At 42.4% G+C, this 27,968-nt stretch overlaps 1 protein-coding gene across 6 annotated transcripts in view; it reads right to left on the bottom strand.

The window, feature by feature from the left end:
• gbe1b (glucan (1,4-alpha-), branching enzyme 1b) overlaps nucleotides 1-27,968 on the bottom strand; it is a 529,949-nt gene that overhangs the window by 18,411 nt on the left and 483,570 nt on the right. For 4 of the 6 annotated variants that reach the window (XM_048540405.2, XM_059650080.1, XM_048540406.2 and 1 more), the window contains exon 15: nucleotides 7,644-7,761. The exons of 1 other annotated variant lie outside the window; for it this stretch is intronic. In XM_048540405.2, coding sequence (XP_048396362.1) covers nucleotides 7,644-7,761 — 118 coding nt within the window. Of the gene's footprint in view, nucleotides 1-7,643; nucleotides 7,762-12,410; nucleotides 12,510-27,968 lie in introns of those variants that run through there. One more of the 6 variants, XM_059650082.1, reaches the window with a different exon arrangement.

Raw genomic sequence — 27,968 nt, 5'->3', positions numbered from 1 at the left:
TTTGCCAAATCTTCAAAAAACACAAACAACCTTTTTTAAAAACAAAGGGAAACGATTCCAGTTGGTGGGAGGGTCAGGAGCTAACAGGCACCATATAAAGGGAATGCCAAAAGAACCAAAGCTGGTATAAGGAGAGCAATGACTGGCACACGGTATCACTGCCAGGGTTCCTTGGGGGACCTGCACTTCAAATGAAATGTATTATTACTTGAAAAAATGCATGGCTACGGGGAAAAAAAAGACAGGAAAGCACGACTAGGTAAGATGCTTTTCCAAATAGATGACGGGCCAAGCAAATTCCTCTGTCCTGTTAACAGACTTGGATTCTACGACCCAATGAAAACCATCTGACGACAACAACAAGCTAGAAAAACCAGCAAACACTTCTTCCCAGGGTAGAAATGTCAACTATTAGGGGTACATAGAATTAAGGTAAAAGGGGGCAAGTTTAAAGGAGATTTGAGGGGTAAGTTTTTTTTTGAAAAGGAGTGTGTTAACTGCCTGGAAGGCACTGCCAAGGTAGAAACAAATACAATAACAATGTTTACGTTGGGCTAATAACACGGATAAGCAGCAACTGAAAGAAGACAATGCTAGCTGAAGTGCGGGAACTCTCAGTCACTGGAAGTTGAACTTCAAACACAGGCTACACGGCAACGAAACTGATACATACAGCACAAAGTAGGTCCTGTAATGAAAGATGCTGTCTGGCCTGCGGTCTTGCGCATGATACTAACTTAAAGATATGCAATGTTCAGCACATGCAATAAAACTGATTTCACAATCTGTAACAATTCCACGTAAGTTGCTTTCTCTCACAAAAGCGGAGTGGCTTCAGATTTACAGGCTGCTTTTGAGGTACAAATTTTCACTTTGACAGGCTGACAAAGCATAAAACAGGAAAATAAAAACTAAGACAATAGAAAGTTTCAGGAGATACAGGAAATCTTGCCTGCAGTGGGACGTTGATGTAGGCAATAGGATTCTCACCTTTGGACCCAAATACATCAGATACAATGCCGCTCAAAAGTTGTTCCATTGTAACAACTATTTGCAATTACATAACAGTTTTAGCATAGCGGAATGCCATATGGCAATTCACAGGAACATTATCAAATAAAAATTTGATCAAGATGTATTCAAAAAAAGAGGCAGGTTTTAAGGAGTCTCTTAAAGGACAGGAAACAAAGACAGGAGTAGAGCTTTAGGAAAATACTTCCAGAGCTTTAAGCTTGGAAGCTGGAGGTTTAGCTGCCAATGATGTACTGACGAACACAGAGAAAGTCTAAGGCGCAAGAAATGGAGATCAGAGATCTTGAAGCACTGCAGGAGTTTTCCAAGCTAGGAGCAGATGAATTTTTTTCTTATTTCTTGGATTAATGCAAAGAGTCAGGCAGAGAGAAGACAGTACTTTCTGCAGCTGATACATCGGTAGTTATTTATTTGAAAACGGAATGCAGATGATGGGCCACAGTTGAACACTTGTGGATGCCAGTTGTTTCACTGCAATACAAAAGTGTTGGGTAGTTTGACAATGAGATTTAGAATGAATCTGCCAAAACAATTAGCAATTTCAGCTTCCTCCGTATCACAGAAACCCAGGACTTTCTGTTGAAAAAAACAGGTTCAAAACAACGGGGGATAAAAGACAACGGATCAAAAGAACAGAAGATTATTCTCAGCAGGAACACTAAGCCAGCATGAGATGGTAATATTCACAGTCCATAACCCAAATCCAATATACACCCGCTTAACCACAAATTCAAGGTCTGACAGACAGAGGAATTGTGTGCATCCAGTCCCTGGCAAGACCACCTGCGTACACAAGTCCTGGGAGCAGGGTGAAATGTCAGAGCTTCCTGACTCAGTGGGTACAATGCTAATGGGCTGGACCAAGCCAGATGTCTGGCCTTCCATCCAGTTCTCTGCCTAATGAATGTCAGAATCTGGAACAACAGGCAGCTGCTGCCACTGAGTCGTACTAAGCACGACTTAGCGATGCACTTGGATGGTCTGAAAGTAAATTACGGTCATTAACAATGAAAAGAATCAAGGATTTATACTTAGATACTGCCTCCATATGCTTAGCATTCAACAACTGATCAATTGCTTTGGGAAGTTAATTGTTATTTTTAAGGTAAACACAATAATTAATTTACCCACAATAACAAATGAGATAAATGGGCCAGAATCATACTTGCGTCAAAGTCACCATTTGGCCCATCCTGTTTGTACTGGAGAAAATGTATAAAAACTAAATTACAGAATGATATAGCATAGGCGAAGGCCATTGTGCATGTGCTGACTCTGGTAAAATCATCTACTTACGCTGTTGCACTTTCTGCATAGACTGTAGCATTTTGCTAATTATATATGTATTAATATGCCCGAGAACATGATAAAAAGAGATAGGATTTCATTTCACTTCAGTTGTTTTCTTCTGTTAGTTATAAAAGATTGGTTTTCAGCAAAACCATTATTCCTGAAGCACAGATAGGTTGCACACAAATTATAAGGCATCTGTAACCGTACACAGCCAGTAGCTGATCCATAGTTATAATGACCAAGTGCCCTCTAACAATTTAGAGCTTAAAGTTCAGGGTATTCTCATCAACACCCATAAAATGTAACTGAAAGTGGGACTGGAGTAATAAAAGTTGCAGGGCTATGTTTAATCTGGAAAGGTTTATTAGGTGAGGACTCCAGTCAGGCTTCCCATTAAATATCCTTATTAAGCAAATCCTTGATTCTCCCTGATGTAAAACTAAACAAAAATCCATTAAAAAGCTTGTTAAAACTAGGGCCATGTTGCAAACCTCATCAAGAAATGATCAAGGCTGTAAATTACCGTGCAACCTCAGTAACCATCTACATTCTTCCTGCAGGTTAAAGCATTTGCATTAGAACAGCCTCCACTTCTCTTGTCTCACCTTGTAGCTGAAATCAGTAACCATCTACATTCTTCCTGCAGGTTAAAGCATTTGCATTAGAACAGCCTCCACTTCTCTTGTCTCACCTTGTAGCTGAAATCCTTCCTCTCTGCAACATTCTGTTAAAACTCCTCTGCACCATCCTCCCTACAGTGTGGCAACGATTATGAGCACAATGCTCTAGTTGTAGCCAAACCAGAGCTTTATAAAGTTTAGCATTGCTTCCCTATTTTGTATCATTTTATGAACACAAATTGCCATGTGCTTTGCTCTCCACATTCTCAATATGTCCTTCCCACTTGGAAGATCAGCCCCACATCCCTTTGTCCCTATACACTTTGTGCCTTTAAGTATCTATTGTCTGTTCTCATTCTGCCTACAGAACTTACTTGCCCATTCTGCAGGTCTACAAATATCATGGTTGAGTTCATTTTTTAAATTCATTCAGGGGATGTCAGTTTCACTGGCTGGGTTACCGGTTATTATCCAGCCAAACTGCCATGGAACAGGTAGACCCACAATGCTGTGAGGGAAGGGTCTGTAGGATTTTGACACAGTGACACCATAGGAATGGTTATATATTTCTAAGTCAGGATGGTGAATGACTTGGAGGGGAACTTGCAGGTGATAGTGTTCCTGTGAATCTGCTGCCCTTGTCCTTCTAAATGGAAGTGGCTGTGGGTTTGGAAGGTGCTGTCTGAGGATCTTTGGTGAATTTCTGCAGCACACCTTGTAGATGTTACACACTATAGCTATTGAGCATTAGTGGTGGAAAGAGTAAATGTTTATGCATGTGGTGACAATCAAGTGGGCTGCTTTCTCCTGGATAGTGTTGAACTTGAGTACTGATGAAGGTGCACCATTGAAGCAAGTGAAAGCATTCCATCACAATTCTGTCTTGTGCCTGCAAGACTAGAAGTGAACACAAAATTTTAAAAGGGAGACAATATAGATTTTTTGACAAAAATTTTAAGGGTTCTAAAGCAAAATGGGAATTTAAAGAAGATGGAATGAAGGCTGAATAGCCTTGATCTTATTGAATGATGAACAAACGTGGCAAGCTTTACAGTTTCATTTTACATTCCTGGATCACATGCTACGTGAAACCAGGTGAACCATCATGCTAACTTAATCTGCTCCCCCGGTCAAAATAAATTGTAATACCATGAGGCCAATGTTTTATAAATCAATGGTAACTTAGCACTATGTGCAGGAGAAACAGAACTGAGCCCAGCCTTTGAGAAAAGCTGAGAGATAATGCCAGCACAAAGTGTCAGCATGAAAGCAGGGTGACCCTCTCTGGCATTACCATTTTCAAGATTAATGCCCATGAAGGGAATCTTAATCAAGGTCCATCTTTTCACCTTGAAGTCATCATTTGCATTTTAAAAGAACATAAAGCTCAGAACAACATGATCTGTAAGTAAAAAAGGGCCCCATCAATCAGTGTAATAGGACAACAAACCCTCAGCAGTCAGTGTGCGAATCTTCACTTTCGGATTTATGCAGCTATTCACGTTGTTCATGGCCAGCAAGGACTGCCAAGTGCCATAGTTCATTCAGAATTGGGGAAAAAAAAAGTGACAGCCGTATTAAACTTCCCTGTGGGAACAGAAAACAGCCCGTCCAGATCAATTTCGACTCAAGCAGGGCAAGAGTTGGTGTACCAAGAGATAAAGAGATAGCACATGCAGTTAAAAAGAGAAGGGAGAGAAAGTAAGATAAGAAGAGTCTTAAGCAATAAATCCGCAGATTATTTTGTGTCAGAAAATCATTTCCTAACTTCCATCAATCCTTCAGAAACGATTAAGGCATCAGGAACAGCATTCAGGCACCACCGGTTAATATTGTTTATAGCAGTAAATGGAAACTGAGTGTGGAAGAGGAGCGTGTTACATTTATGAGGTTTATAAGATAATGATGTTTTGGAACTGTGTCTTCAATTTAGGGTAAAGGGGGTTGTGTAACATGGTCTGTCATTTGACAGCAAGTTTGGGTGGTTTGATTGTTGGATGGTAAAGCCCAGACTGATTTGCTGTGAGGAAGGTCCAAGGTTTTCATGATTAGAGACATTGGCTGTAGCCTATGCGCTAATACAGGATACACCGAGAGCCTCCAAACTCCTACAGAAGTGTTTAAAATGTGAGGTTGTAAACAGTTGTGTTTTAAAATGCCCAATTACTTCAAGGACAAGAGACATTTGGGCACTTTGGGTAGCTAATTAGCACCCCAAACTGAATACAAGGCCCACGTGACTCACATTGCCATAGTGTTCAGTTTCAAAAAAGGAGACGGTAAAAAGGATGCCACTGTGATACTGGGATTATAGGCAATCTTTCCAACATGAACACTCTTTTGTTTTATTATAATGTGGAAGACAGACATAAAATGGTAGGCAACTTTGGACAGTAACAAAAATTGGAGATAGCATGATATTTTAAAGACTGAGTAAGTCAGTATGCCCACAAGTATTGTAAAGAGAACCAAAGATTAAATATTTGACATTTTAAAAGTGCAGTTCTACGTGGCGTACAGGACAGATTCTTCCAAAGGTGAATACAGGAGGATGTAGGGTTAGGCATGCAAGGGATATGTGAATGGTGAATGATACAAAGAAATGATCAGAGCTGGCTTTAACTATAATGGGCATGATACAATTAGCAAGACCATGTGAGATGGGAATGCCAATGGGTTAGATGTGAATATGGGTTGGGGTGTTAACAAATATGGGAGAGATTTCAGGAAGAGTATATTGTAATAAAATGTCTCAAAATCTGAGGCAGTTAGATTATTGAAAGATAGGGGAATGCAGTGTTATGGGGAACAGACAGAAAGTGGTATTGAGGCCACTATTGGATCAACCGTGATCTTATTGAATGGCACAGCAGGTTCAATAGGCTGAATGTCCTATTCCTATTTCTTATCTCTTTACATGATTTATTGGGTAGAACAGTGTGTCAAAAAATTATGGATTCAAGACCCCTTCCATATACTTGAATAAATAATCTTGGCTGATGCTTCTAGTATGGCACTCAGAGAACAGTATACTGGCGGAGGTGCCAAAAGGAGGCCTTTTCTGCCCACTTTGGTCTAAAAGAGGTCATGGCCAACAACTGAAAAAGAGAGAAAGGGTCATTTTTATTGCATAAACAACATTACTAGAACAGATCATTCAGCAATGTCAAATTGCTAAGTGTGTGCATGTGTGCAAATTGGCTGCTGATCTTCGCTACATTACAACAGTGGTATATTTCAAAGAGTGGAGACAGCAAGAACTGCAGATCCTGCAGTCAGAGTCAACACAGTGTGGACTGAAGAAGGGCCTCGACCCAAAATGTCAACTTTCCTGCTTGTCTGATGGTGTGTGACCTGCTGTGTTGTCTCATACTTCAAAGAATAATGTACCAAGGGACAACCTGAGATTGTGAAAGATATTTTTGATTATCCTGGGAAGAGCAAGAAAAGTGACAATAGTGCAAGATTAATTTATACATATCGCACAGAAAATGAATATAGTACAACACTGTATTGGAATAGGCTACAACATCTAAAGACTATATGACAGCAGTCCAGAATACAGGTTCAGAGCAAGTCACCGGATCTTGCTCAGGAAGTCACCATTCTTAATATATAAATATGAACCATTCTCAGTAGCTTGATAGTAGTCAGCCCTGAGAATACATCATTGGAGTATTTGAAGTCTTATTTGTGTGTTGTTATGGACTGTTCAATAGTAAGACAGACTGCAGTTACACAATGCTGCATAAATAAGGTGCCAGACGAATAGAATGGTCATAGAAAGGGAGACAATCAAATAGCTTCAGAAGAAATATCTTTAAGCCTGTATTTTCAGAAACCATGTGGGTTATTGGTCTGGCAACAGTGTCTTGCCCTAGGATTTGGAGAGCAGAATCTGAAAACAGCAATGAGGAGCGAGTGTGAAATGTCAGGTCTCTCACTGTCCAATGAGTTATCTGGCAAGTTAAAAGATAAATATCTCATGGCACTGATTAAATTTCTGAACGGACATTTTCCCAACGTCTTGTCTAACAATATTTGCTTAATTAACATGATCAAAAACATAACTGCTCACTTCCTTACAGCATTGCAGTCGGTGAGCTGGCTGCCAGGTCTTTGGCGTCTTGAGGGTGAAAGACAAAACATAAATAATTTCTTTCTTCAAACTATGAAACCTATCAGGAAATTTCTTATAGTGACCTTTTTTAAATGTCTCTTACCATTCAAGCATCCACACTGTGAGATACTTTTATTTGATCACATTGAATCCAGTGTTGTAGACTTCTAACCAGCAGTACTGTTTTCTTGTATGATTACAGCTTGAAATTCTCCTTTATACACACAAGCAAGCTTGGAAGGTCATGGCCCACGGTTTATAACATTTGGCTGCTTCTCACTGTTCAAGTAGATACAGCAAGTCTTGGAGCTGGATCAGCTCTGGTCAAAAAAACAGATTCCAATATGCAGTATGTAAATGAATTAATAGAGAAGGTCTCTACGATCCTGGAATTATTTCACAGGGAGCTGGAGAGATTTTTCAGGGTTGTTTATTCCCCACATTCCTCAGCCTGGGCTTTTCCATTGCTGTTATAGCCAGTACAGGCCTCATCCACTGACAGTGTGGGGTCGCTTTCACATATGCTGACAAAGCTACTTCAGCAAAATCCTTCTGGTGAGGCAGGTCAATGTACTTACCAGCATAGAGTTGGGACGATTGTTTTGAATTTGGGCATCTGTGAAGAACTCTGTGTTGTGGTTTAATCGACCGTGACCACCGTAATCTGTTGAGTCAGTGTCCAGCACAATTTTATATCTGTACACGTCGATTTAAGGAGAAAAAGAAGTTACAATTGTAAATGCTATTAAAGTTATACAAGCGTGCATATGATTCACTTATAGTAACAAACAATACTGTGTGTGTATACTCAAAACTACAGCTCAGTAATAATCCAATCTTTCCAATTGGTTTACATCAAATTTTAACATCCAACAAGCCTTTTCCCCCCTTAAATTCATCCATACTATTCACCTTAACTATTTGGTGCGTCCACATTCACAAAATACAGTGAAGAGTTTCATTGTCACAATTCAGCACCATGTTGGATCACAAGAAACTACTTAAATAGAGTTTCATCTTCTGTTCAATTGTCAGAAAAACATAAAGGCAGAGAGACAAGATATAATGTTCAACTTTACAGTCTGTCTTGTCTAGCGCGGCCCCAATGGTTTCCGCAAGGTGTTCCGGTTTCCGGGCTGGAATGAGCCTCATTCCGGGTTCGGCTGATGCCCCAGGAACACCTGGGTATGCTGCCACCGCCTCACTGACATCTTACAGCTCCGATCCAGGCCAACCACAGAGCCAACGCTACAGCCATCACCTCATCAACATCACCACCAGCCCTGCTCCAGCCTCCTCCGCTACCAAGATGAAGAAAAATATGACAACAAGGAAAGCCAAACAGGATTCTCCTGAATTCCTTGTAAGATTACCTCTTGATAATCATAGATTTGAGACATCAACTATTGTGGAAACAACTTTCAATGGCTATCATATGAATATCCTTCATGATTTTAAAGCCCCCCATCAGAGTATCACTCAGTATTCACATTACAGTCATTTATTTGAAAAACATTCTGTTGCTTAGAGGAAACAAAGATTCAGTTGTTTATCACATTGAAACTCAAGACTCCCGGAGGGATGGTTCCAATCAAAATGGCTCAACCTGTGGGTATTCAGGGGCAGTTTTTCCCCATAGAAAGCCTTTTGGTTGGTTTTTGACATGGTAATGATTGTTGTGGACTGTGGAGTGCTCAGCATAGTAAAAGCCGACTGTCCAGGAACCAACTTTGTGGGGGGACAACAGAGCAGAAGCAATCAACGTGTAAAAAGAAGGCATTCATCTCTCCCTCTCTCTTCTGTACACAATGGAATAAAATTCCACAAAGCTAGTTACTCTCTCAAACTTCTCAAAATGAGCTCGCTCTCTACAAAACCCCGGGAATTCACCTGCAGAAGTACTGAAATGGTGAATCTTCCGCTAAGAATCACTTTATCCTTGGGATCATACCATGAGCAAAGAAGTGGAAGGAATTAGAAGGAAAACAACTCATTGAGACATCGGTGATTCGAACTGGTGGTAAAATTGTATTTTTCTGTCTTGGTTTCCTTTTGTGTCTTGTCTATTATTTCTGCGTGTGAATTTTAAGAAAGGGATAGAGTTTGAGTTATAGATTACGAATTCAACTTGTCAGCTTTTTGCGATTGGTTAAAAACATTTTAATTCCTATAAATAGTTATTTTCTTATAATGGAAAAAAAAACTGGTGAGTATATTCTTTTAAAAGGAATTAAACAGGTAGAATCAGACAATTCTTTGGCTCAATCAAATTTGCACACTTCAACGGGTTTGTAATGATGGCAAATGATTTCCAATGCACGGCCACAGTGAGTTCTGACACCAGCAATACCCTGACACACACCAACATTCCAGTGAAGATTTACCTCCACCTCCACACCTATGTTTCTTGTTCCAGCTGCCAATGGCTTCTTTCCAGTGAACTCCTCTGCATTAATTAGGTGCTATTTCCTTCAGGGGGTATCTCTCCAAGACACCGAGAGCAAACTGCAAAACTAAATTCACTATCTTCACATCAAACATGAGCTCCCTAAATTCAGATTCAAGCAGTCTATCTAGAGCACACGCACAGTCTGAGTGGCTTCTTGATTTTTCTGTCAGTCCTCCTCCCAACAGCAGCTTAAAGTGCAGGTGCACCTTGGAACATTTTGTATCGAACAGTCATGCAGCATTTTTAATCAAGGCAACATGTCATTTCAAATTTACCCAATCAATTTAAACCAAGCTCTTAGATACTAAAAACCTACCAAATTTTAAATCTGATAGTGTTGACAATGTAGAACCAATCTGATTGTAAATAAATTAATAGGTCATCAAGAGTATAAAGATGAGGACATTTGGAAAATTGGGGAGGGCCAACAGATATCTGAAGTGAAAGCAAATCCACCATCTGAGAAATAAACTTGGCTCTCACAAAAAAAATCATTAAGCTCTCTTTTAAAAAAAAAACACCAAAGGTACCATGGCATTTTGTTTTACCTCAGAGTCCTCATGGAGAAAATACAGCAAAAACATCTACAACAGCAAGATCAGTGGAAGAAAGGCTGGAGAAGGCAGTATGTTCCAGAAGGCACTGTCTGTACGAGCTTGAAGAAATTAAGTTTTAATTTATTGTGCCTTATTAATTGGGTTTATATAAGTGGATCTTGTGTTTATTTAAACAGCATTCCAGTAGAATTTAGTTCAGTTAGGGAGTAGTTAGTACTTAAGGGTCAATTGTCTGGTTTATTAGTAATTCTATTAATTGGTTCATGATTAGGTTTAAATAAATAAGTTGTTACATGTTACATTAAAAAGTGACTATCAGGAATTTCTTTCATTTAACCTTCTCTTCTCCCTAACAGTTTAACAGATTAAGTGAGGTGAGCTTCTCTGGATGTTTCGAGTGTAATTATTAGAAGGGAACCTCTCTTCCTGCAGTAACAGATTGGGGCTTGCATTTTAGTTTAATTATCAGAGTGATTCGACCTCCCCTTCATAACATTCCTCACTAAACTATTGGGAACCCCTTCATTTCCAGGGTTGTAAAACCCCATTAAAAGGCACAAAACAGACCACCGGACACTCCACCACCAAGGCCCCAAAACCGTCCTATAAAACAAAATTAAATGAAATGTCTTCCCTTTCTTAACACACACTAAATACACTATTTACATTATATTTCACATTATATATTGATCTTAATAATACGCACTGTCTAAATCCACCTAAAGAGGAAAGCATTTGTGCCAGGATACCAGAGAGAGCCAAATCATACAGTGCTGGCTGCAGCAAGCAATTAACAGAGACCAGGTTCCAAGAATACTTTAAACAATTGATGTCAGCTTGTCCGATCCACTTGGCATAGATGCAGTTCTCTCTTATAGCACTGCTACGACCGCCACACAACCTCATAGTGAAAACACTACTCATTGTGCTGCTATGCTTAATGTGTTGGATTCAGTACAGATTGGGCAGATCAAATCTGGGAGTCCATGAGGTGCTGTGTGGCGTTAGTAACAGCAGAATTGTATTGATTGATTGATTTATTGTTACGTGTACTGAAGTACAGTGAAAACTTTGTTTATGAGCAGTATAGGCAGATCATAAAGGATGTACAAATCAAAAAGACTTAGACAGAGGCATACAGGTTACATTGCACAGGGCGTGTGCTAGGCCAGATTAACGTTAGCAAGATCAGCATTATTTGATGTTAGAAAGTACATTCATCAGTCTAACAACAGCCAAGAAGAAGCTGTTCTTGAACCTGCCGGTACGTGTGTTCAGGCTCCTGTATCTTCTGCCTGACAGAAAAGGTTATAGGAGAGCCTTACCAGGATGCAATGGGTCTTTGATGATGTTGGCAGCCTTTCTGCAGCAGTGAGCCATGTAAATGGAGTCCGTGGATGGAAGGTTGGCTTCTGTGATGGTCTGGGCTGTGCCTGCCACCTTCTGTAGTTTTTTACGGTCCTGGGCAGAGCAGTTGCCGTACCAGGCCGTCATGGACCCGGACAGTTTGCTTTCAGTGATGCATCTGTAGAAGTTGGTGAGGGACGTTATAGACATGGCTAATTTCCTGAGCTGCCTGAGGAAGAAGAGGGCGTCGTTGTACCTTCTTGACCATCACATCTACGTAGGAATTCCAGGACAGGTCGTTGGTTATCATCACTCTGAGGAACCTGACGCTCTCCACCCTGTCACCATCAGTTCCATTGATGCAGATGGGGGTGTGTTCTCCTCCTTTCTTTCTGAAGTCAATGATCAGTTCTTTAGTTTTGCCAACATCGAGAGAAAGGTTGTTTTTATTGCACCACGTCACCAAACCCTGCCACAGTGGTGCTGGCAATGAACTTGCAAATGGCATTTATTCAGAATTTAACAACACAGTCATGAGGGTACAGTGAGTACAGTATGGGGCTGAGGATGTATCCCTGGCTGGCTTCAGTGTTGAGTGTTATTATGGGGGGAGGTGCAGTTACCTATCCTCACTGATTGCAGTCTATGGCTCAGAACAGTGAGGATGCCGTTGCAGAGGGCAGAGCCCAAACCAAGGTCACTGAGTTTTGAGATCAGTCTGGAGGAGACAATGGTACTGAAGGTGGAACTGTACTCAATGAGCAGGAGTCTGACATAGGTGTCCTTGTTGTCCAGATGATTCAGGGATGAGTGTGGGGCTAGGGCAATGGCATCTGCTGTGGGCCTGTTATATCAGTCGGCCAACCATAGAGGATCGAGGCAGGTTGGGGGACTGGAGTTGATGTGGGCCATGACCAGTCTCTTGAAGAACTTCATGATGCTGGAGGTCAGAGTCATTGGGCAGTAGTCATTAAGGCATGTTGCATGTGCTTTCTTAAGTTCAGGGATCATCTTGAAGCAGGTGGGAACTTTGACGTAGGAGGGAGAGGTTGAAGATGTCGGTGAATATCTAGAATCTGTAAAATGTATGACTAAAGTAAAAGCAAAACACTATAAGTACCTGCAATTTGAAATAAAAGCTATGAGCATTTATGAAGAGTCATTTCTCTCTCCACACATGCTACAAGACCTGCTCAGTATTACCAGCACTGTGTTTTTATTTTTGTAATCTCATGGCTTAACGTATCTATCAATGTATTGTAAAACTGAGATCAACAGGAATCACAGGGAGAACTCTCCCCAATTTATAGCTGAACAAAGCAAGATGGTCATGGTAGTTAGAGGCCTATCATTTCAACTCCAGGACATCTCTGCAGGAGCTTCTCAGGGTAGTGTCCTTGGCCCAACCATTTTTAGCTGCTTCATCAACGACCTTCCCGTCAGCATAAGGTCAGAAGTGGGGATGTTCGCCAATGACTGCATAATGTTCAGCACCATTCGTGACTGCTCAGATACTGAAACAGTCCATGTCCAAATGCAGGAAGACATTTAGTCTTGGAAGTGATACTGACGATTCAACGTACACAAATACCAGCCACTGACCATCTCCAACAAAACACAATCTAACTTTTATTTTTAAATAATTAAGGAATTACTGCCGCTGAATCTGCCAGTATTGACATCTTGAGATTATTACTGACGAGAAACTGAACTGGGCCAGCCAAGTAACTACAATTCACCATCTGACTGCCAAAGCTTGCCCATCATCTACAAAGCTCAAGTTTGATGGAATATTCCAGCAGCTCCAATCACACTTAAAGTGAGCACACTGAACAAAGCAGTCTACTCATCTTTACCCTGATTACCACCCTAAATCACACCCACCACCCCCACTGCACAGTGATGGCAGTATAAATCATCTGCAAGAAGCACTACAGCAACATACAAAGGTTCCTTCCATAAACCTCCAAACTCAATCGCGCTATTTAGAAGGACGTTCGCAGCAAATGCATGAGAACATGTGCACATTACCCTAGCCAGTGATGTCTAAATCCCATGAATGAATAAAACAAAACTTACTGTATGTGGTTCAAAGACCAGAGTTAATCAGAGTAACGGAGGTAAGAGTGTCCAGTTGTAGCACTGCAAATGAGTGAAACCTGAGCTTAGGTGGATTATAAAGACAACTTGCATAGTTTTGGCTTTTAATTCCTCATAGTTAAGAATAGGGGGTGAACTAGTTGAAATGTTTAAAATGTTTAATGAAACGGGTCTGGCAGATAATTAATCAACAAGTTACACATTTTGGTGAAGCAGCATGGTAAGGAACCAAATACAGCTTTCACCACAAATTTAGCAGATAGTTATATAAATAATATTAAAAGACTAATGGAATGTTGACCTTTATCAGAGGGTGAATGTTTTTAAGTATGTATGTGTATGCACAGTACTCTGATCTGACTCATTTGCAGTGCTACAACGGGATACAACACCTCCCAGACAGCATACTGGAGAGGGTGCACTACATGTGTCAGAGTTTAAGGGTTCAACTTTGAAGACTGTTTGCATAGATTTAGATTTCCCCATTTTTAGGATGTATTATTTTTTCAAGGAGTTGTGGGTATCTTGTCATGGCTCATAGTAACTAGCCTTACCTGGTATTCTGTTCCGCACTGCATTAATTATGCAAACAATCCATATGGTGTCCTTCTCATGCAATCATGCAACAGGGAAGGTGAGGCTCCCACCGCTGCCACAGCCTTCCAATGGACAAACTGCTGTCACCAGATTTAAAGCTCAGCTGCACACCATTTCATGTGCTGCAAACCTTACACACTGTCCTCTTGTGAAACCAAAGCATCACAGAAATGGAAGTTGGCACTTTATTTTCTAAATAAGGACCTGAAGGTCCTAGTAGACAAAGCGATTGAGATGTATGCCATCTTCCACTTGGTGGACTATCAGAAGAGGCCAAGATGTCAAACATGGATGAAGATAGTAACCGAGATCTACGCTGTTGCCAGGGTTGGACAAAATGAACAGCAGTGCAGGAAAAAGATTAATGATTTTAGTCCATGAGGAAAAGAAATACCATCATCTTTTTGATATCTCAAACTCTAACTCTGCCACTTCACACAAATCCATTAATATTCATTGACTACCAACCTCCCTGTTGTATGAGCATCTTCACTTAATGGTCCTCGTTTACCTCCTCCTCCACAACTACTAAACATCCAGACCTCTGGATAAAAAAGCACCACAATCTGTAAAGGCTGGCAGCCTCCAAGTAAATGCAAAGTGAGCAAGCACTCAGAAATGGGGCACAGAGCTATAAGATGCACCATGTGTAGGAGCATGAGGTGGATGTGTGTCCCTTTGTACGAAGTGACTTGGCAGAAGCGTGCAGGACCCAGGAGTGTCCCTGAGCTCCAAAAGGAGGTCCTGAAGGGCTGAGATGGGTTCTAAGTTCATCTGAGATCAGCCATGATGATGTGGTGAGGTTGTGGCTTGTTGATGCTGCCTTTGGTGGCTGAAGGGTTAGAACTCACATTGTCCACAGGCATTTGGCGAAGTGACATTAAAACAAAGGCTTGAGGAAGCAACTTGGAAGCTGCATCCGCTGAGTAAGGTTCCAGACTTTCAATCTGAAAACTGATGTCATCCACAGGAGGGGAGAATAGAAAGCTGCAAATAAATGCGGAAAACACTCTAGTAAGGGCAAAAATGTTGCAGGTGCTGAAAATCCGAAATAAAGAGAGTATGGCTGACCTGTTGTGTGGACCAGGTCAGCATCTGTATCTGTAGACTCTTTTGAGTCCAGTATGAATCTTCTTGAACAGTCATACTGAAGTTGAAATGCTTCAGAAATGCTGCCAGACTCGGTGAGTTTCTCCAGCACTTTCTATCTTTGTTATAAATCAGACAAACCTCATGCATTATTGAGATGCAAATGCAAAGAACACAAATGCTGCTCAACAGTGAGAGATTCTGATTTTGCGGTTGAAATCTAAATGGGAAATTGGAAATTTTTTCTTGAGTTTGAGCATCAGATTTTTCATTCTAGTTATAGCTTCCCACATCATTCAAGGGGCAGAAAACTTCCTTCATAGGTTTGCAACGCTCTCAGTGTGAGGGATTGTGACTAAAGAATTTGAGGATGATCTGAAAGGAACTTCACACAAAGGGTGATTGAAATCTGAGACACTCACACCCAAAAATGGCTGGTTATTTAAAAAAAATTAAAATTAAAAAAAAATTAACGCACTCTTCTTGGGAAGGGTATTAGGGTGACAGAACTCAAGGCAAGCAAGATGGAATTAAAACACTGATTAACCAAGATTTAATTTAATGGTAGAACAGGCTGAGGGAAAGAATGGCCACCTCCCATTTCTATGATCTTATTGTGAACTTAAATGGTATTTCAATATGAATAATGTTAATCTTTAAGTACTGTTGAAGTGAGGCAGTATGATTCTCAAATTGTAACATACAGTGATTCTAAGATGGGGACAACCGATGTTTCATATCGAGCTCAATCCTGATGTCACCAGCAGGTTTCTCATATGAAGTCATTACCTGTTTAATGAGATTAATTGATTGAAGATATGATCAGCACCAAGTTTGAGAGAATTGTAGCAATGATCCACAGCTGCAAGGAGAACTGTAGTTAATCCTATACAAGAAATAATCAAGAGGGGTAGAAAAGCACTATCTTGTTAATTAGAGTTTAGAGACAGGACTGGTGTTGAATTATACAGAATCAAAGGCGGATTTAGAAGGAGTAGTTCCACTCTGTGAGGTTGGATATGTGTGTAGTTGTTGACAGGACAATTGAACAGAAAGTGAAGATATCAGCTGTTAAAATTACCTATTTAATCTTATATGTATTGACTGGTTTCTTATTTATGGCTATTTTTAACTTTTGACACAATCAGATCTTCTTAAGTTGTGCGAGGGATAAGCATTAAAATGGTGAATGCACTCAGAATTTGGGTTCCACACAAATATTGAGCTTGGAACTGAAGCACATTGAATGTCAGCACTGAATTCCTCAAACGTGAGAAATAGCAGCGGGAATAGGCCATCCGGCCCCTCAAGTCTTTACTGGTCAGTGCAGTGAGTATAAGAGTTGAGGGGTCATGTTGTGGCTGTACACAACATTGGTTAGGCTACCTTTGGATTAATGTATACAGTTCTGGTCTCCCTGTTATAGGAAGGGTGTTGTGAAACTTGAAAGGGTTCAGAAAAGATTTACAAGGGTGTTGCCAGGGTTGGAGGGTTTGAGCTGTAGGGAAGGGCTGAATAGGCTGGGGCTACTTTTCCTCGAGTGTTAGATGCTAAGGAGTGATCTTATAGACGTTTATAAAATTATATAGGGATACGGTAAGTAGACAAGGCTCCCCCCCAACCCCATGCTGGGTGAATCAATATAGGTTAAGGTGCGAGGGGTAAGATTTAAAAGGGATCTAACAGGCCATCTTTTCACACAGAGGGTGGTGCATGTATGGATTGAACTGCCAGAGGAAGTGGTGGAGGCTGGTACAGTTACAACATTTAAAAGGCATCTGGATGGGGACATGAATAGGAAGGGATCAGAAGGATATTGTCAAAATGTTGGCAAATAGGACTACATTTATTTGGGATATCTGGATGGGTCTCTGAATAGGAAGGATTCGGAAGGGTATTGGCCAAATGTTGGCAAATGGGACTAGATTTATTTGGGATATCTAGTTGGAATGGAGGAGTTGGACCGAAGAATCTGTTTCCATGCTGCATATTTTTATGATTCTAAGATCTTTTCATGGGTTCAGCTCCACTTACCCCACCCTGCCTACTATAACCCTTAATTTCTTTACTGTTTAAAAATGTATCCGTATTTTAAAAACATTCAATGAGGAAGCATCAACTGCTTCACTTGGCAGAGAATTCCACAGATTCATAACCCTTTGGGCGAAGAAGTTCCGGCTCAATTCAGTAGTAAATCTACTCCCCTTTATCTTGAAACTATGCTTTCTAATGCTAGTTTTACCTGCCAGTGCAAACTGATCTGACCATCTACGGAGACAACTGTCAACAGTAAAGGTAAAGTTGCCTAGTCCAAGAAAACCACAGGGCTGCTCTCTGATTAGAAAAAGATGGCTGGTGGTGGTTTAACCCGAGGGTCACGATGCCTTAGGTTAGGAGAGAGGATGAAAATGCAGCATCTTTGGTGGCCTCAGCTGGTACAGCATTGAACCCATGCTGTTCGCATCACCATGCATCATGAACCAGGTAACAGTAATACTGGACAGGCTGAAGTTATCAGCCCCATCCACTGACTCCCAGCTTTGACCCACCAGTCTCTAGGAAAAGAACCCAAAATACATGTGTTGCTCGACTCCATGGCCTGACGGCTTTGCAAGAGAGAAGCTAGAATAATTACAGAGAGGCAGTGAATTTGTTGGTGCTTCTTACATTCTGCAAGTCAATTTTTCTGTGTTCATCAACTCATTTCACTGCATTCTGTTCTTTTAACAGTCTCACTGGGATAATTTCCACCTCCTTTCCATGTTGTTGTTTAAGTACACAACCAATTATCTTCTAACCTCCACTTCCCACTCCATGAGGACAATCATTACCTGTCCAGACAGAGGATTTCCATTCAAACTTGCCAGTCTTTTGTTCAGCTGCTCTACAGTTCCACCATTTTCTGTTCTTCCTTGATTGTTACAGTAAAGGAGGTGTTCATTCAGCCCATTGTGTCTGCACCAGCTCTTCAAATAAGCCTCACCACCCACTTTCAATCTCCTGTTTCTTCCTGATATCTTTACACACTACTTCTATCCAAATTATCACCCAATGCTCTCTTGAATGCCTTTATTGATCCTGCCTATGCCACATTTCCAGTAGTTCCAGACCCTGACAATTTACTGAGTGAAAAGGATTTTTCTCACGTTACCCTTCTTCCACACAGTTTTAAATCTATGCCATCTCATTTTCGATTCTTTCACAAGTGGGCACAGTACTGTCCCAAATCTTGCATCCAGATCAGTCGTGATTTTGAATATCTCGAACAGATCACTTTTTAGCGCTCTTCTCTCCAAAGAAGACAGTCTCAACTTCCACAATTTTATCCTTATGACTGACTTTGCTTAGTTATAGTTACAACTGGAGGTATAGGGAGGAGAGTATATTTATAACCTAAATATTTAGATAATAAGCTCACTAATATCCTTAAGGGATGGAACCTGCAATCCTTACCAGTCTAGACCTGACCCCAGCCCCCAAGATTGTTAACTCATAACCACCCTCTGTAGTAGCCTAGAAAGCCAATGATAATAAAATGTGAGGCTGGATGAACACAGCAGGCCAAGCAGCATCTCAGGAGCACAAAAGCTGACGTTTCGGGCCTGGACCCTTCATCAGAGAGGGGGATGGGGTGAGGGTTCTGGAATAAATAGGGAGAGAGGGGGAGGCGGACCGAAGATGGAGAGAAAAGAAGATAGGTGGAGAGGAGAGTATAGGTGGGGAGGCAGGGAGGGGATAGGTCAGTCCAGGGAAGACGGACAGGTCAAGGAGGTGGGATGAGGTTAGTAGGTAGGAGATGGAGGTGCGGCTTGGGGTGGGAGGAAGGGATGGGTGAGAGGAAGAACAGGTTAGGGAGGCAGAGACAGGTTGGACTGGTTTTGGGATGCAGTGGGTGGAGGGGAAGAGCTGGGCTGGTTGTGTGGTGCAGTGGGGGGAGGGGACGAGCTGGGCTGGTTTTGGGATGCGATGGGGGAAGGGGAGATTTTGAAGCCGGTGAAGTCCACATTGATACCATTGGGCTGCAGGGTTCCCAAGCGGAAGATGAGTTGCTGTTCCTGCAACCTTCAGGTGGCATCATTGTGGCACTGCAGGAGGCCCATGATGGACATGTCATCTAAAGAATGGGAGGGAGAGTGGAAATGGTTTGCGACTGGGAGGTGCAGTTGTTTATTGCGAACTGAGCGGAGGTGTTCTTCAAAGCGGTCCCCAAGCCTCCGCTTGGTTTCCCCAATGTAGAGGCAGCCACACCGGGTACAATGGACGCAGTATACCACATTGGCACATGTGCAGGTGAACGTCTGCTTAATATGGAAAGTCATCTTGGGGCCTGGGATAGGGGTGAGGGAGGAGGTGTGGGGGCAAGTGTAGCATTTCCTGTGGTTGCAGGGGAAGGTGCCGGGTGTGGTGGGGTTGGAGGGCAATGTGGAGTGAACAAGGGAGTCACGGAGAGAGTGGTCTCTCCGGAAAGCAGACAAGGGTGGGGATGGAAAAATGTCTTGGGTGGTGGGGTCGGAGGATGATGCGTCGTATCCGGAGGTTGGTGGGGTGATGTGAGAGAACGAGGGGGATCCTCTTTGGGCGGTTGTGGCGGGGGCGGGGTGTGAGGGATGTGTTGCGGGAAATGCGGGAGACGCGGTCAAGGGCGTTCTCGACCACTGCGGGGGGAAAGTTGCGGTCCTTGAAGAACTTGGACATCTGGGACGTGCGGGAGTGGAATGCCTCATCGTGGGAGCAGATGCGGTGGAGGCGGAGGAATTGGGAATACGGGATGGAATTTTTGCAGGAGGGTGGATGGGAGGAGGTGTATTCTAGGTAGCTGTGGGAGTTGGTGGGCTTGAAATGCACATCAGTTACAAGCTGGTTGCCTGAGATGGAGACTGAGAGGTCCAGGAAGGTGAGGGATGTGCTGGAGATGGCCCAGGTGAACTGAAGGTTGGGGTGGAAGGTGTTGGTGAAGTGGATGAACTGTTCGAGCTCCTCGGGGGAGTAAGAGGCGGCGCCGATACAGTCATTAATGTAACGGAGGAAGAGGTGGGGTTTGGGACCTGTGTAGGTGCGGAAGAGGGACTGTTCCATGTAACCTACAAAGAGGCAGATGTAGCCAATGATTTGTATTAGGGTTGGTAAATAAATGGCAGTGACGCTCACATCCTTAGAATGAATAGGGGAAAAAACAGGACATCTTTCAAACAGAATAAAGAGCAGCTTGCAAAAGTGTTGCCTGTAGCAGTTTAAATCCAGGTACAACAACACATTACTGAAGCTATGTTTACACTCGGCTTTCTGGAGGCAGCAATCAGTGCTGATCAAGATGCTCAAGAGTAGAAAATGCATTTCCCAGTGTTAAATTGCTCAGCAACTTCTTTATCCAGCCATCTGCTGCACAGGATTAAATTAACATTAACACAACAATACGCAGAGCAGCAGTGCATAGAAAGAGAGATAAAGCAAAGTGACCAAAACCAACTTCTGAGTGATACAGCTAACTGAAGAAACAGCTGAAGGCTTTCTTCACTCCTAATTCAGACTAGATTTCAGAGTTTTTAAGAGATATTTTCCCAGCTGACTATTCCTGGTGTTATGTGGTAACTGTCACAAATCTGTTTGTGGGGAAGGGTTGTTTGAGGTTGTTTGCTGCCATCAATCCTCTTTTGCCTTTGCTTTGTCATTGGGCTAATGATCAATGGCAGAAGTTACACCCATGCACAATATCTAGAGAAGAGGTAATGTGCTTCGATAACAAGAATGTTTAGTGTACGGCAGCAATAAGTGTAACTACATTTGGTCAGGAATAATTACCATGACTTTCAGGAGCTGCTATAGATAAATCTGTTCCCTCTGAAAGCCAGAGTAGAATTCCATGTTTTCACACAGACCAGGTGCAATGTAACACAACATTAGGCTCTTCAGAACTATTAGGTCATACAACAGTTTTATTGTTGATGTTTGACAGCATAGTGACGTGTTACTGGTCAAGGTTTGGATGAATGAGCTGGAGACACTGGGTGGAATTTAGAGCCCACCCAGGGTGAATTTAGAGGTGGTGAAACAGGGGAATGGAATTTAATCGAGTAATACTTCCTTCTCCACTCTGACTCGGCCCAGAACGGGGTGGGTCACTGATAGACTGACTCTCCACTCAGGTGCACATATTTCAACCAAAACTGACATCTCAATTTTAGGTATGCCTGGTGCTACATCATTGTACAAGGATTGAGTCCTTAGCATGATAGTAATGGTAGCATAGGAGATATGTCAGGTCAGAAGATTGCAGATTGCATTTGAGTACAATTCAATTGCTGACTATGGCTCAAAGCACCTCATGAATGTCCAGTTTTGAGTTGCTAGATCTGTTGGAAATCTAACTCTATTAGAATGGTAGTAATGCAACGCAAAATAATGGAGAGTATCCTCAAAATGAAAGCAGAACTTCGCCTCCACAAGAACCATACATTGATAATTAATGTCATGGAACGATGGATCTGCGGCAGGCAGATTAATGAGGACAAGGTCTAGTACATTTCTCTTTCTTGCTAGCTGCCTTACCAACCTGCTGCAGACTCAGTCTGGTAATTACTACTTTAAGGACTCCCAAGCTGCCTTTGTTCATCTATGTGGTAGAGGTCATGGGTCTAGAAGGTGCTGTCAAAGCAGCGTAGGCAAGTTGCTGCAGTGCATCTTGTAGATGGTATACATTGCTGCCACTGTTCATCAGTGAAGGAAATGAATGTTGTTACTGAGTGAAGTAAATCGTGAAGGTGGCAGATGGAGTGCAATCATGCAAACATGGTTTTCCCTGGCTGGTGGAGGTTTTGTTTAAGTGTTGGAGCTGCACCCATCCAGGCAATTGGAGAGTATTTCATCAAACTCCTGACTTGTGCCTTAAAGATGTTAGATAGCGTTTGGCAAACAAAATTGATTTACCACAATTCCCAACCTCTGACATTTGCAGCTAGTATCTGTACATTGAATCTAATTACACTTCTGATCAATGGTAACCCCCAGGATATTGATCGCTAGCAATTCAACAATGATAAAGACATTGAATGTCAAAGGGAGAAGAACAGATTCCCTCTTGTTGAAAGCAGTCATTACACTGCAGTTGAATGACACAATTGTTATTTGCCACTTGTCAGCCCAAGCCAGGTTGTTGTACACGCCTTCAGTAAGATACTTAATACCATGCAACCATCAGCAAATATTTCCACTTCTGACTGTTAGCTTGATTTGCAGCCCATCTATCATCTTCAGTATTCACTCCTGGGCTGCCATGGAGTGGCAGCTATGTCTGCTATCTACAAAAATCCACTGCAACAACTCATCCAAACTCTTTCCACAGCACATTCTAACCTAATGACCTCTACAAGGCAGAAGGACAGGAGCAACAGGCACATAGAAATACCACAATTTACTAATTGCCCATTAATTCACAGGCCATCCTGACTTGAGAAAGTAACCGTCATTCTACTGTTGCTTGGTTAAAATTTTGGAACCCCCAAAAGTGGTTCAGAACTCTATGTATATACTCAAGGGAGATTAGAAGAATGGGAGAGGTGTCTCACTGAAACTTACAGAATACTGAGAGGCTCAGATAGAGTGGATGCAGAGATGTTTCCACAGGGACAGACTAGGACTCAAAGGCATAGCCTCAGAGTAAAAGTACACCCCTTAGAACTGAGATGAGGGGAAACTTCTTCAGCTAGTGGGTGGTGAATCTGTGGAACTGTTTGCCATACAGAGCAGTGGAAGCCAAGTTTTTGAGGCATTAAGACAGAAGTAGATAGGTTCTTGATTGATAAGGGGATCAAGGGTTATGGAAAGAAAGCAGAATAGGGTTGACAAACATACCTACCGTGATAAATGATGGAAATGACTTGATGGGCCAAATGGCCTGTTTCTACACTGTAAGGATTCTATGAATTAGGCCATTCAGGCCATCGATACCCTAAACAGCATCTCACCCAGACCCAGCCCCTTGCCCTATCCCCATAATCACATATTCCCCATGGCTAATCCACCTAATCAGTACATTTTCAGACCATGGGACACCGAAACTGGAACACCCACAAGAAATCCACACAGACACGGGGAGAATGTGCAAACGCCACACAGGAATCAAACCTGAGTTCCCGGTGCTATGAGGCAGCAGTGCTAACCGCTCCTGTATCTATGTTACTATTATTGTGTGGGTACTGACACTGCTTTGAGTGCAACATTACCAGTAATCGGCTTACAACCACCTTCTTTAGCACCATTAGAGATAAGTATTAAATGCTGTTGGAGGCACTGAGGTGTATATGTAATTACTAAGTTAAAACAATAGGCAGGTGACTGTTGGATCATGGGTTCAGGCCCCACGCTGGAGTTTCATAGCTCAGGCTAACACGCGCCATGCTGGGACAGCGCTGCATTGCTGGAGGTGATTTCATTTGAAAACTGAGACACCACATGCAATGCACACATTCATTTGCTGCCCTATCAAAACATTGCTCTTTATCGAAAATCAACAATTATCTCAAGTTTGAGTTTAGATTAGATTCCCTACAGTGTGGAAACAGGCCCTTCGGCTCAACAAGTCCACACCGCCCCTTGAAGCATCCCACCCAGACCCATCCCCCTATAAACCAGACACCCCTGAACACTACGGGCAATTTAGCATGGCCAATCCACCTAGCCTGCACATCTTTGGTCTGTGGGAGGAAACCGGAGCAGCCGGAGGAAACCCACACAGACACGGGGAGAACGTGCAAACTCCACACAGACAGTTATCCGAGGCTGGAATCCAACCTGGGCCCCTGGCGCTGTGAGGCTGCAGTGCTAACCACTGAGCCACCGTGCTGCCCAGTTAAAGATCGAGTTCACAGAATCGGGTATTCTGCTGCCTTTATAACCCTGACACAGGAATGAAAATCAGATCCAAGTTTTCCAAGGAGAGAAAAGGTAAAAATCAGGAAGGAGTGAAACAAATGACAACTTAATTGTTGACTGTGCTCAAAAAACTATAATAATATTCAGAAGATAGTGCAAAATCAGCAAAAAAGCCCTGCAGAATGTTGATTTACAAGAGTGGGTTGCTGATGACAGTCATTAGCACTGAATGAAGGACGTATGTTTACAATCCCTGTGAGAGCCAAACATAATGCTTCAATGTGAATACTGTTTGATTTCCTTTCTCTCAACAATATTATCTTCACCAGCTGCACAACTGGGAAATCTTATCAAAATATATAGTTCAATAATTTGCTCTTACCCTCTAGAAGCAGAAAGTTATGGGATCAATCCCCATTCCGCAGAGGTGAGCATCTAATCTATGCTGTTGCACCCTCTCCCATTACTGAGGGAAGGCTGCACTCTCAATGGTGTCATTGCTCAGATTTGTTAAACCGATCTGCTCCTCCAGGTGGTCAAAACTTCCTCGCACTCATTTGAATGTTACAGTATTTCATTTGAATCAGGTTCAGGAATTAGTCCATCCACCCCTTGAGCTTGCTTTGCCATTCGGTGATATAATGGGCAATCTGATTGTGGTCACAACCGAACATTCTGGCCGATCCCTCCAGTACTACTCCATAATCTATCCACCTCTGCCTTAAAAAGGTTCAATGAATCTGTCCCCACTGTTCTTTGGGGAAGAGAGTTCCAAATATTAATGACTGAGAAGACAGAATCAAAGGTAACAGTATTATAGCTGAATAAAGGCGACTACAGAGGTATGAGGGGGGATCTGGTTAGAATTAACTGAAAGAGGAGCCTAGCAGGACAGCAATGGCAGGAGTTTCTGGTAGTAATTCAGGAGACACGGCAAAAAATCAACCCGAGGAAAAAGAAGCATGGTACAGAGAGGATGAGGCAACCATGGCTAACTAAGGAAGTCAGGGATAGCTTAAGAGCAAAAGGGAGAGCTTATAATGTGGTGAAGGGCAGTGGGAAACCAGAGGACTAGGAAGCTTATGAAGACCAACAGAGGGCAACAATAAAAGAAATAAGGAGGGAGAAGATTAAATATGAGGGTAAGCTAACCAGTAATATAAATGAAGACTGTAAGAGTTTCTTCAGGTATATAAAGGGCAAAAGATAGGCAGAAGTTGGCATTGGACCGCTGGAAACTGACTGTGGAGAGATGGTAGTGGGGAACAAGGAAATGGCTAAGGAACTGAATAATTACTTCGCATCAGTCTTCACAGTGGAAGACACAAGTAATCGCCCAAAAGTTCAAGAGAGTCAGGGGGCAGAGCCGAGTATGGTGGCCATCACCAAGGAGAAGGTGCTGGTAAAACTGATCGGCCTGAAGGCGGATAAATCACCTGGAACAGATGGACTACGCCCCAGAGTTCCAAAGGAGATAGCTGAAGAGATAGTGGAAGCATTAGTGGTGATCTTTCAGGAATCGTTAGGGTCAGGGTGGGTCCCGGAGGGCTGGAAAATCACTAATGTGACATCCCTGTTTAAAAAGGGAGTAAGGCAAAAGACGGAAAATTACTGGCTAATTAGCCTAACCTCGGTCGTCGGTAAGATTTTGGAGTCCATTGTAAAGTATGAGATTTCTGAATATTTGGAACTATACAGTAAAATAGGGCAAAGTCAGCAGGGTTTCATCAAGGGAGGATCATGCCTGACAAATCTGCTAGAATTCTTGAGGAAGTAACTAGCAGGGTAGACCAAGGACAGCCGATGGATGTTATCTACCTGGACTTCAAGAAAGCATTTGATAAGGTGCCACACAGGAGGCTGCCGAGTAAGATAAGGGCCCAGGTTGTTTGAGGCAAGCTGCTATCGTGGATAGAAGATTGGCTGTCTGGCAGAAAGCAGAGAGTGGGGATAAAAGGGTCTTTTTCAGGATGGCAACCGGTGACAATGGTGTTCGGCAAAGGTCAGTGTTGGGACCACAGCTTTTCACTTTATACATTAATGATCTAGATGAAGGAACTGTGGGCATTCTGGCTAAGTGTGCAGACGATACAAAGATAGGTGGAGGGACAGGTAGTATTGAGGTGGTAGGAAGGCTGCAGAAGGATTTGGACAGGTTAGGAGAGTGGGCAAAGAAGTGGCAGATGGAGTACAATGTGGGAAAGTGTGAGGTCATGCACTTTGGTAAGAAGAATAAAAGCATGGACTGTTTTCTAAATGGGGAGAAAATGCAGAATTCTGAAGTGCAAAGAGACTTGGGAGTTCTAGTCCAGGATTGTCTCAAGGTAAACTTGTAGGTTGAGTCAGCAGTCAGGAAGGCAAATGCAATGTTGGCATTTATTTTGAGAGGGCTTGAATATAAAAGCAGGGATGTACTACTGAGGCTTTATAAGGCTCTGCTCAGGCCACATTTGGAGTATTGCATGCAGTTTTGGGCCCCATATCTCAGGAAGCACCCTGGAGCGGGTTCAGAGGAGGTTCATGAGAATGGTCCCAGGAATGGAAAGCTTAACATATGAGGACAATTTGAGGATTCTGGGACTATACTCATTGGAGTTGGGAAGGATGAAGGGGGAAGCTTCTTGAAACTTACAGAATATTGAATGGCCTGGACAGAGTGGGTGATGGGAAGATGCTTCCATTGGTAGGAGAGTCTAGGACGTGAGGGCACAGCCTTAGAATGAAGGGAAGACCTTTTAGAACAGAGATAGAAACCTCTTCAGCCAGAGAGTGGTGAATTCATAGAATTCACTGCCACAGAAGGCTGTGAAGGCCAGATCATTGAGTACATTTAAGACTGAGATAGATAAGTTCTTGACTATCAAGGGATCAAGGGTTATAGGGAGAAACTAGGAGAATGGGGTTGAAGAACTTATCAGCCATGATTGAATGGTGGAGCAAACTCGATGGGCCGAATGGCCTAATTTCTACTCCTATGTCTTATAGGCTGTCTGGAAAAGCATTTTTCCCCATCTATCTTCAACAGTCCCAGAGAACTAGTCCTTTCAGAAGGGGAGATCTCCTTTCAACACTCATTGTTTTGAGTCCTCTTGAGGTCTTGCATGCTTCAAAGACGTCACCTCTTATACTTCTAAACTCAAATGCATACAGATCCATCTTTCTTCAGAGGATAACAATCCTTGCCCAAGTTGGAGAAGGGTGATTTTCACAGGGGTCCTGGCCAACATTTGTTTTTCAGCCAACAACAAAGTCATTCGTGATACTTTGTAGTGTGTAAATCAGTTGCTGTGCTTTGCTACATTTTGAGTAGACTTCTAGATATATACCATTGGTTGTGGACTGTCTTAGGGTAACCTGACATAATGAAAGGTGCAATTCAGATTCAAATTCTTTCTTAGTTTAAAGCTGGCAGGCAGCATGCTTCGGTTAGGGAGGTGTAAAGATTGCCGTGCTTTCCCAGACCTCCATCACCAGCAGTCAGGTTCCACTGCAAGTGTAAGAGATTGTGCACTGGATTGGGTGTAATCAATCTTCACTGAGAGGTTCTCTGTCATTAGTAATTTACTCTCGATCGGATTCACTGGGAAGACCAAAAAAAAATTACTGCGGGAGGGTAAGTCCAGTAACTACCAGCCAACTTAATTTTAGTACAGGGAACATTTTTAGAAGCAATACCCCTTGACAAAATTAATGTTAGCTTGGACAAATGTTAATTAACTAAGGAAAGTCAAACGGATCTGTTGAGGGCAGGCTGTGCTTAACAAACTCAACTGAGCTTTTAATAAGCTACAGAAAGGGTGGATGAGGGTTTGAGAAAAAGCAATTAACCAAAACAGGATAAAAGGCCAAAGTTGTTTGATTAAAAGGTAATAAAAAGGGATCTTGATAATCTGAGG

This window comes from Stegostoma tigrinum, chromosome 12, assembly GCF_030684315.1.
Source record: "Stegostoma tigrinum isolate sSteTig4 chromosome 12, sSteTig4.hap1, whole genome shotgun sequence".
Lineage (NCBI taxonomy): Eukaryota > Metazoa > Chordata > Chondrichthyes > Orectolobiformes > Stegostomatidae > Stegostoma > Stegostoma tigrinum.
Note: the sequence above shows the minus strand (reverse complement) of the source record. Positions and strands in the feature narration are given on the sequence as shown.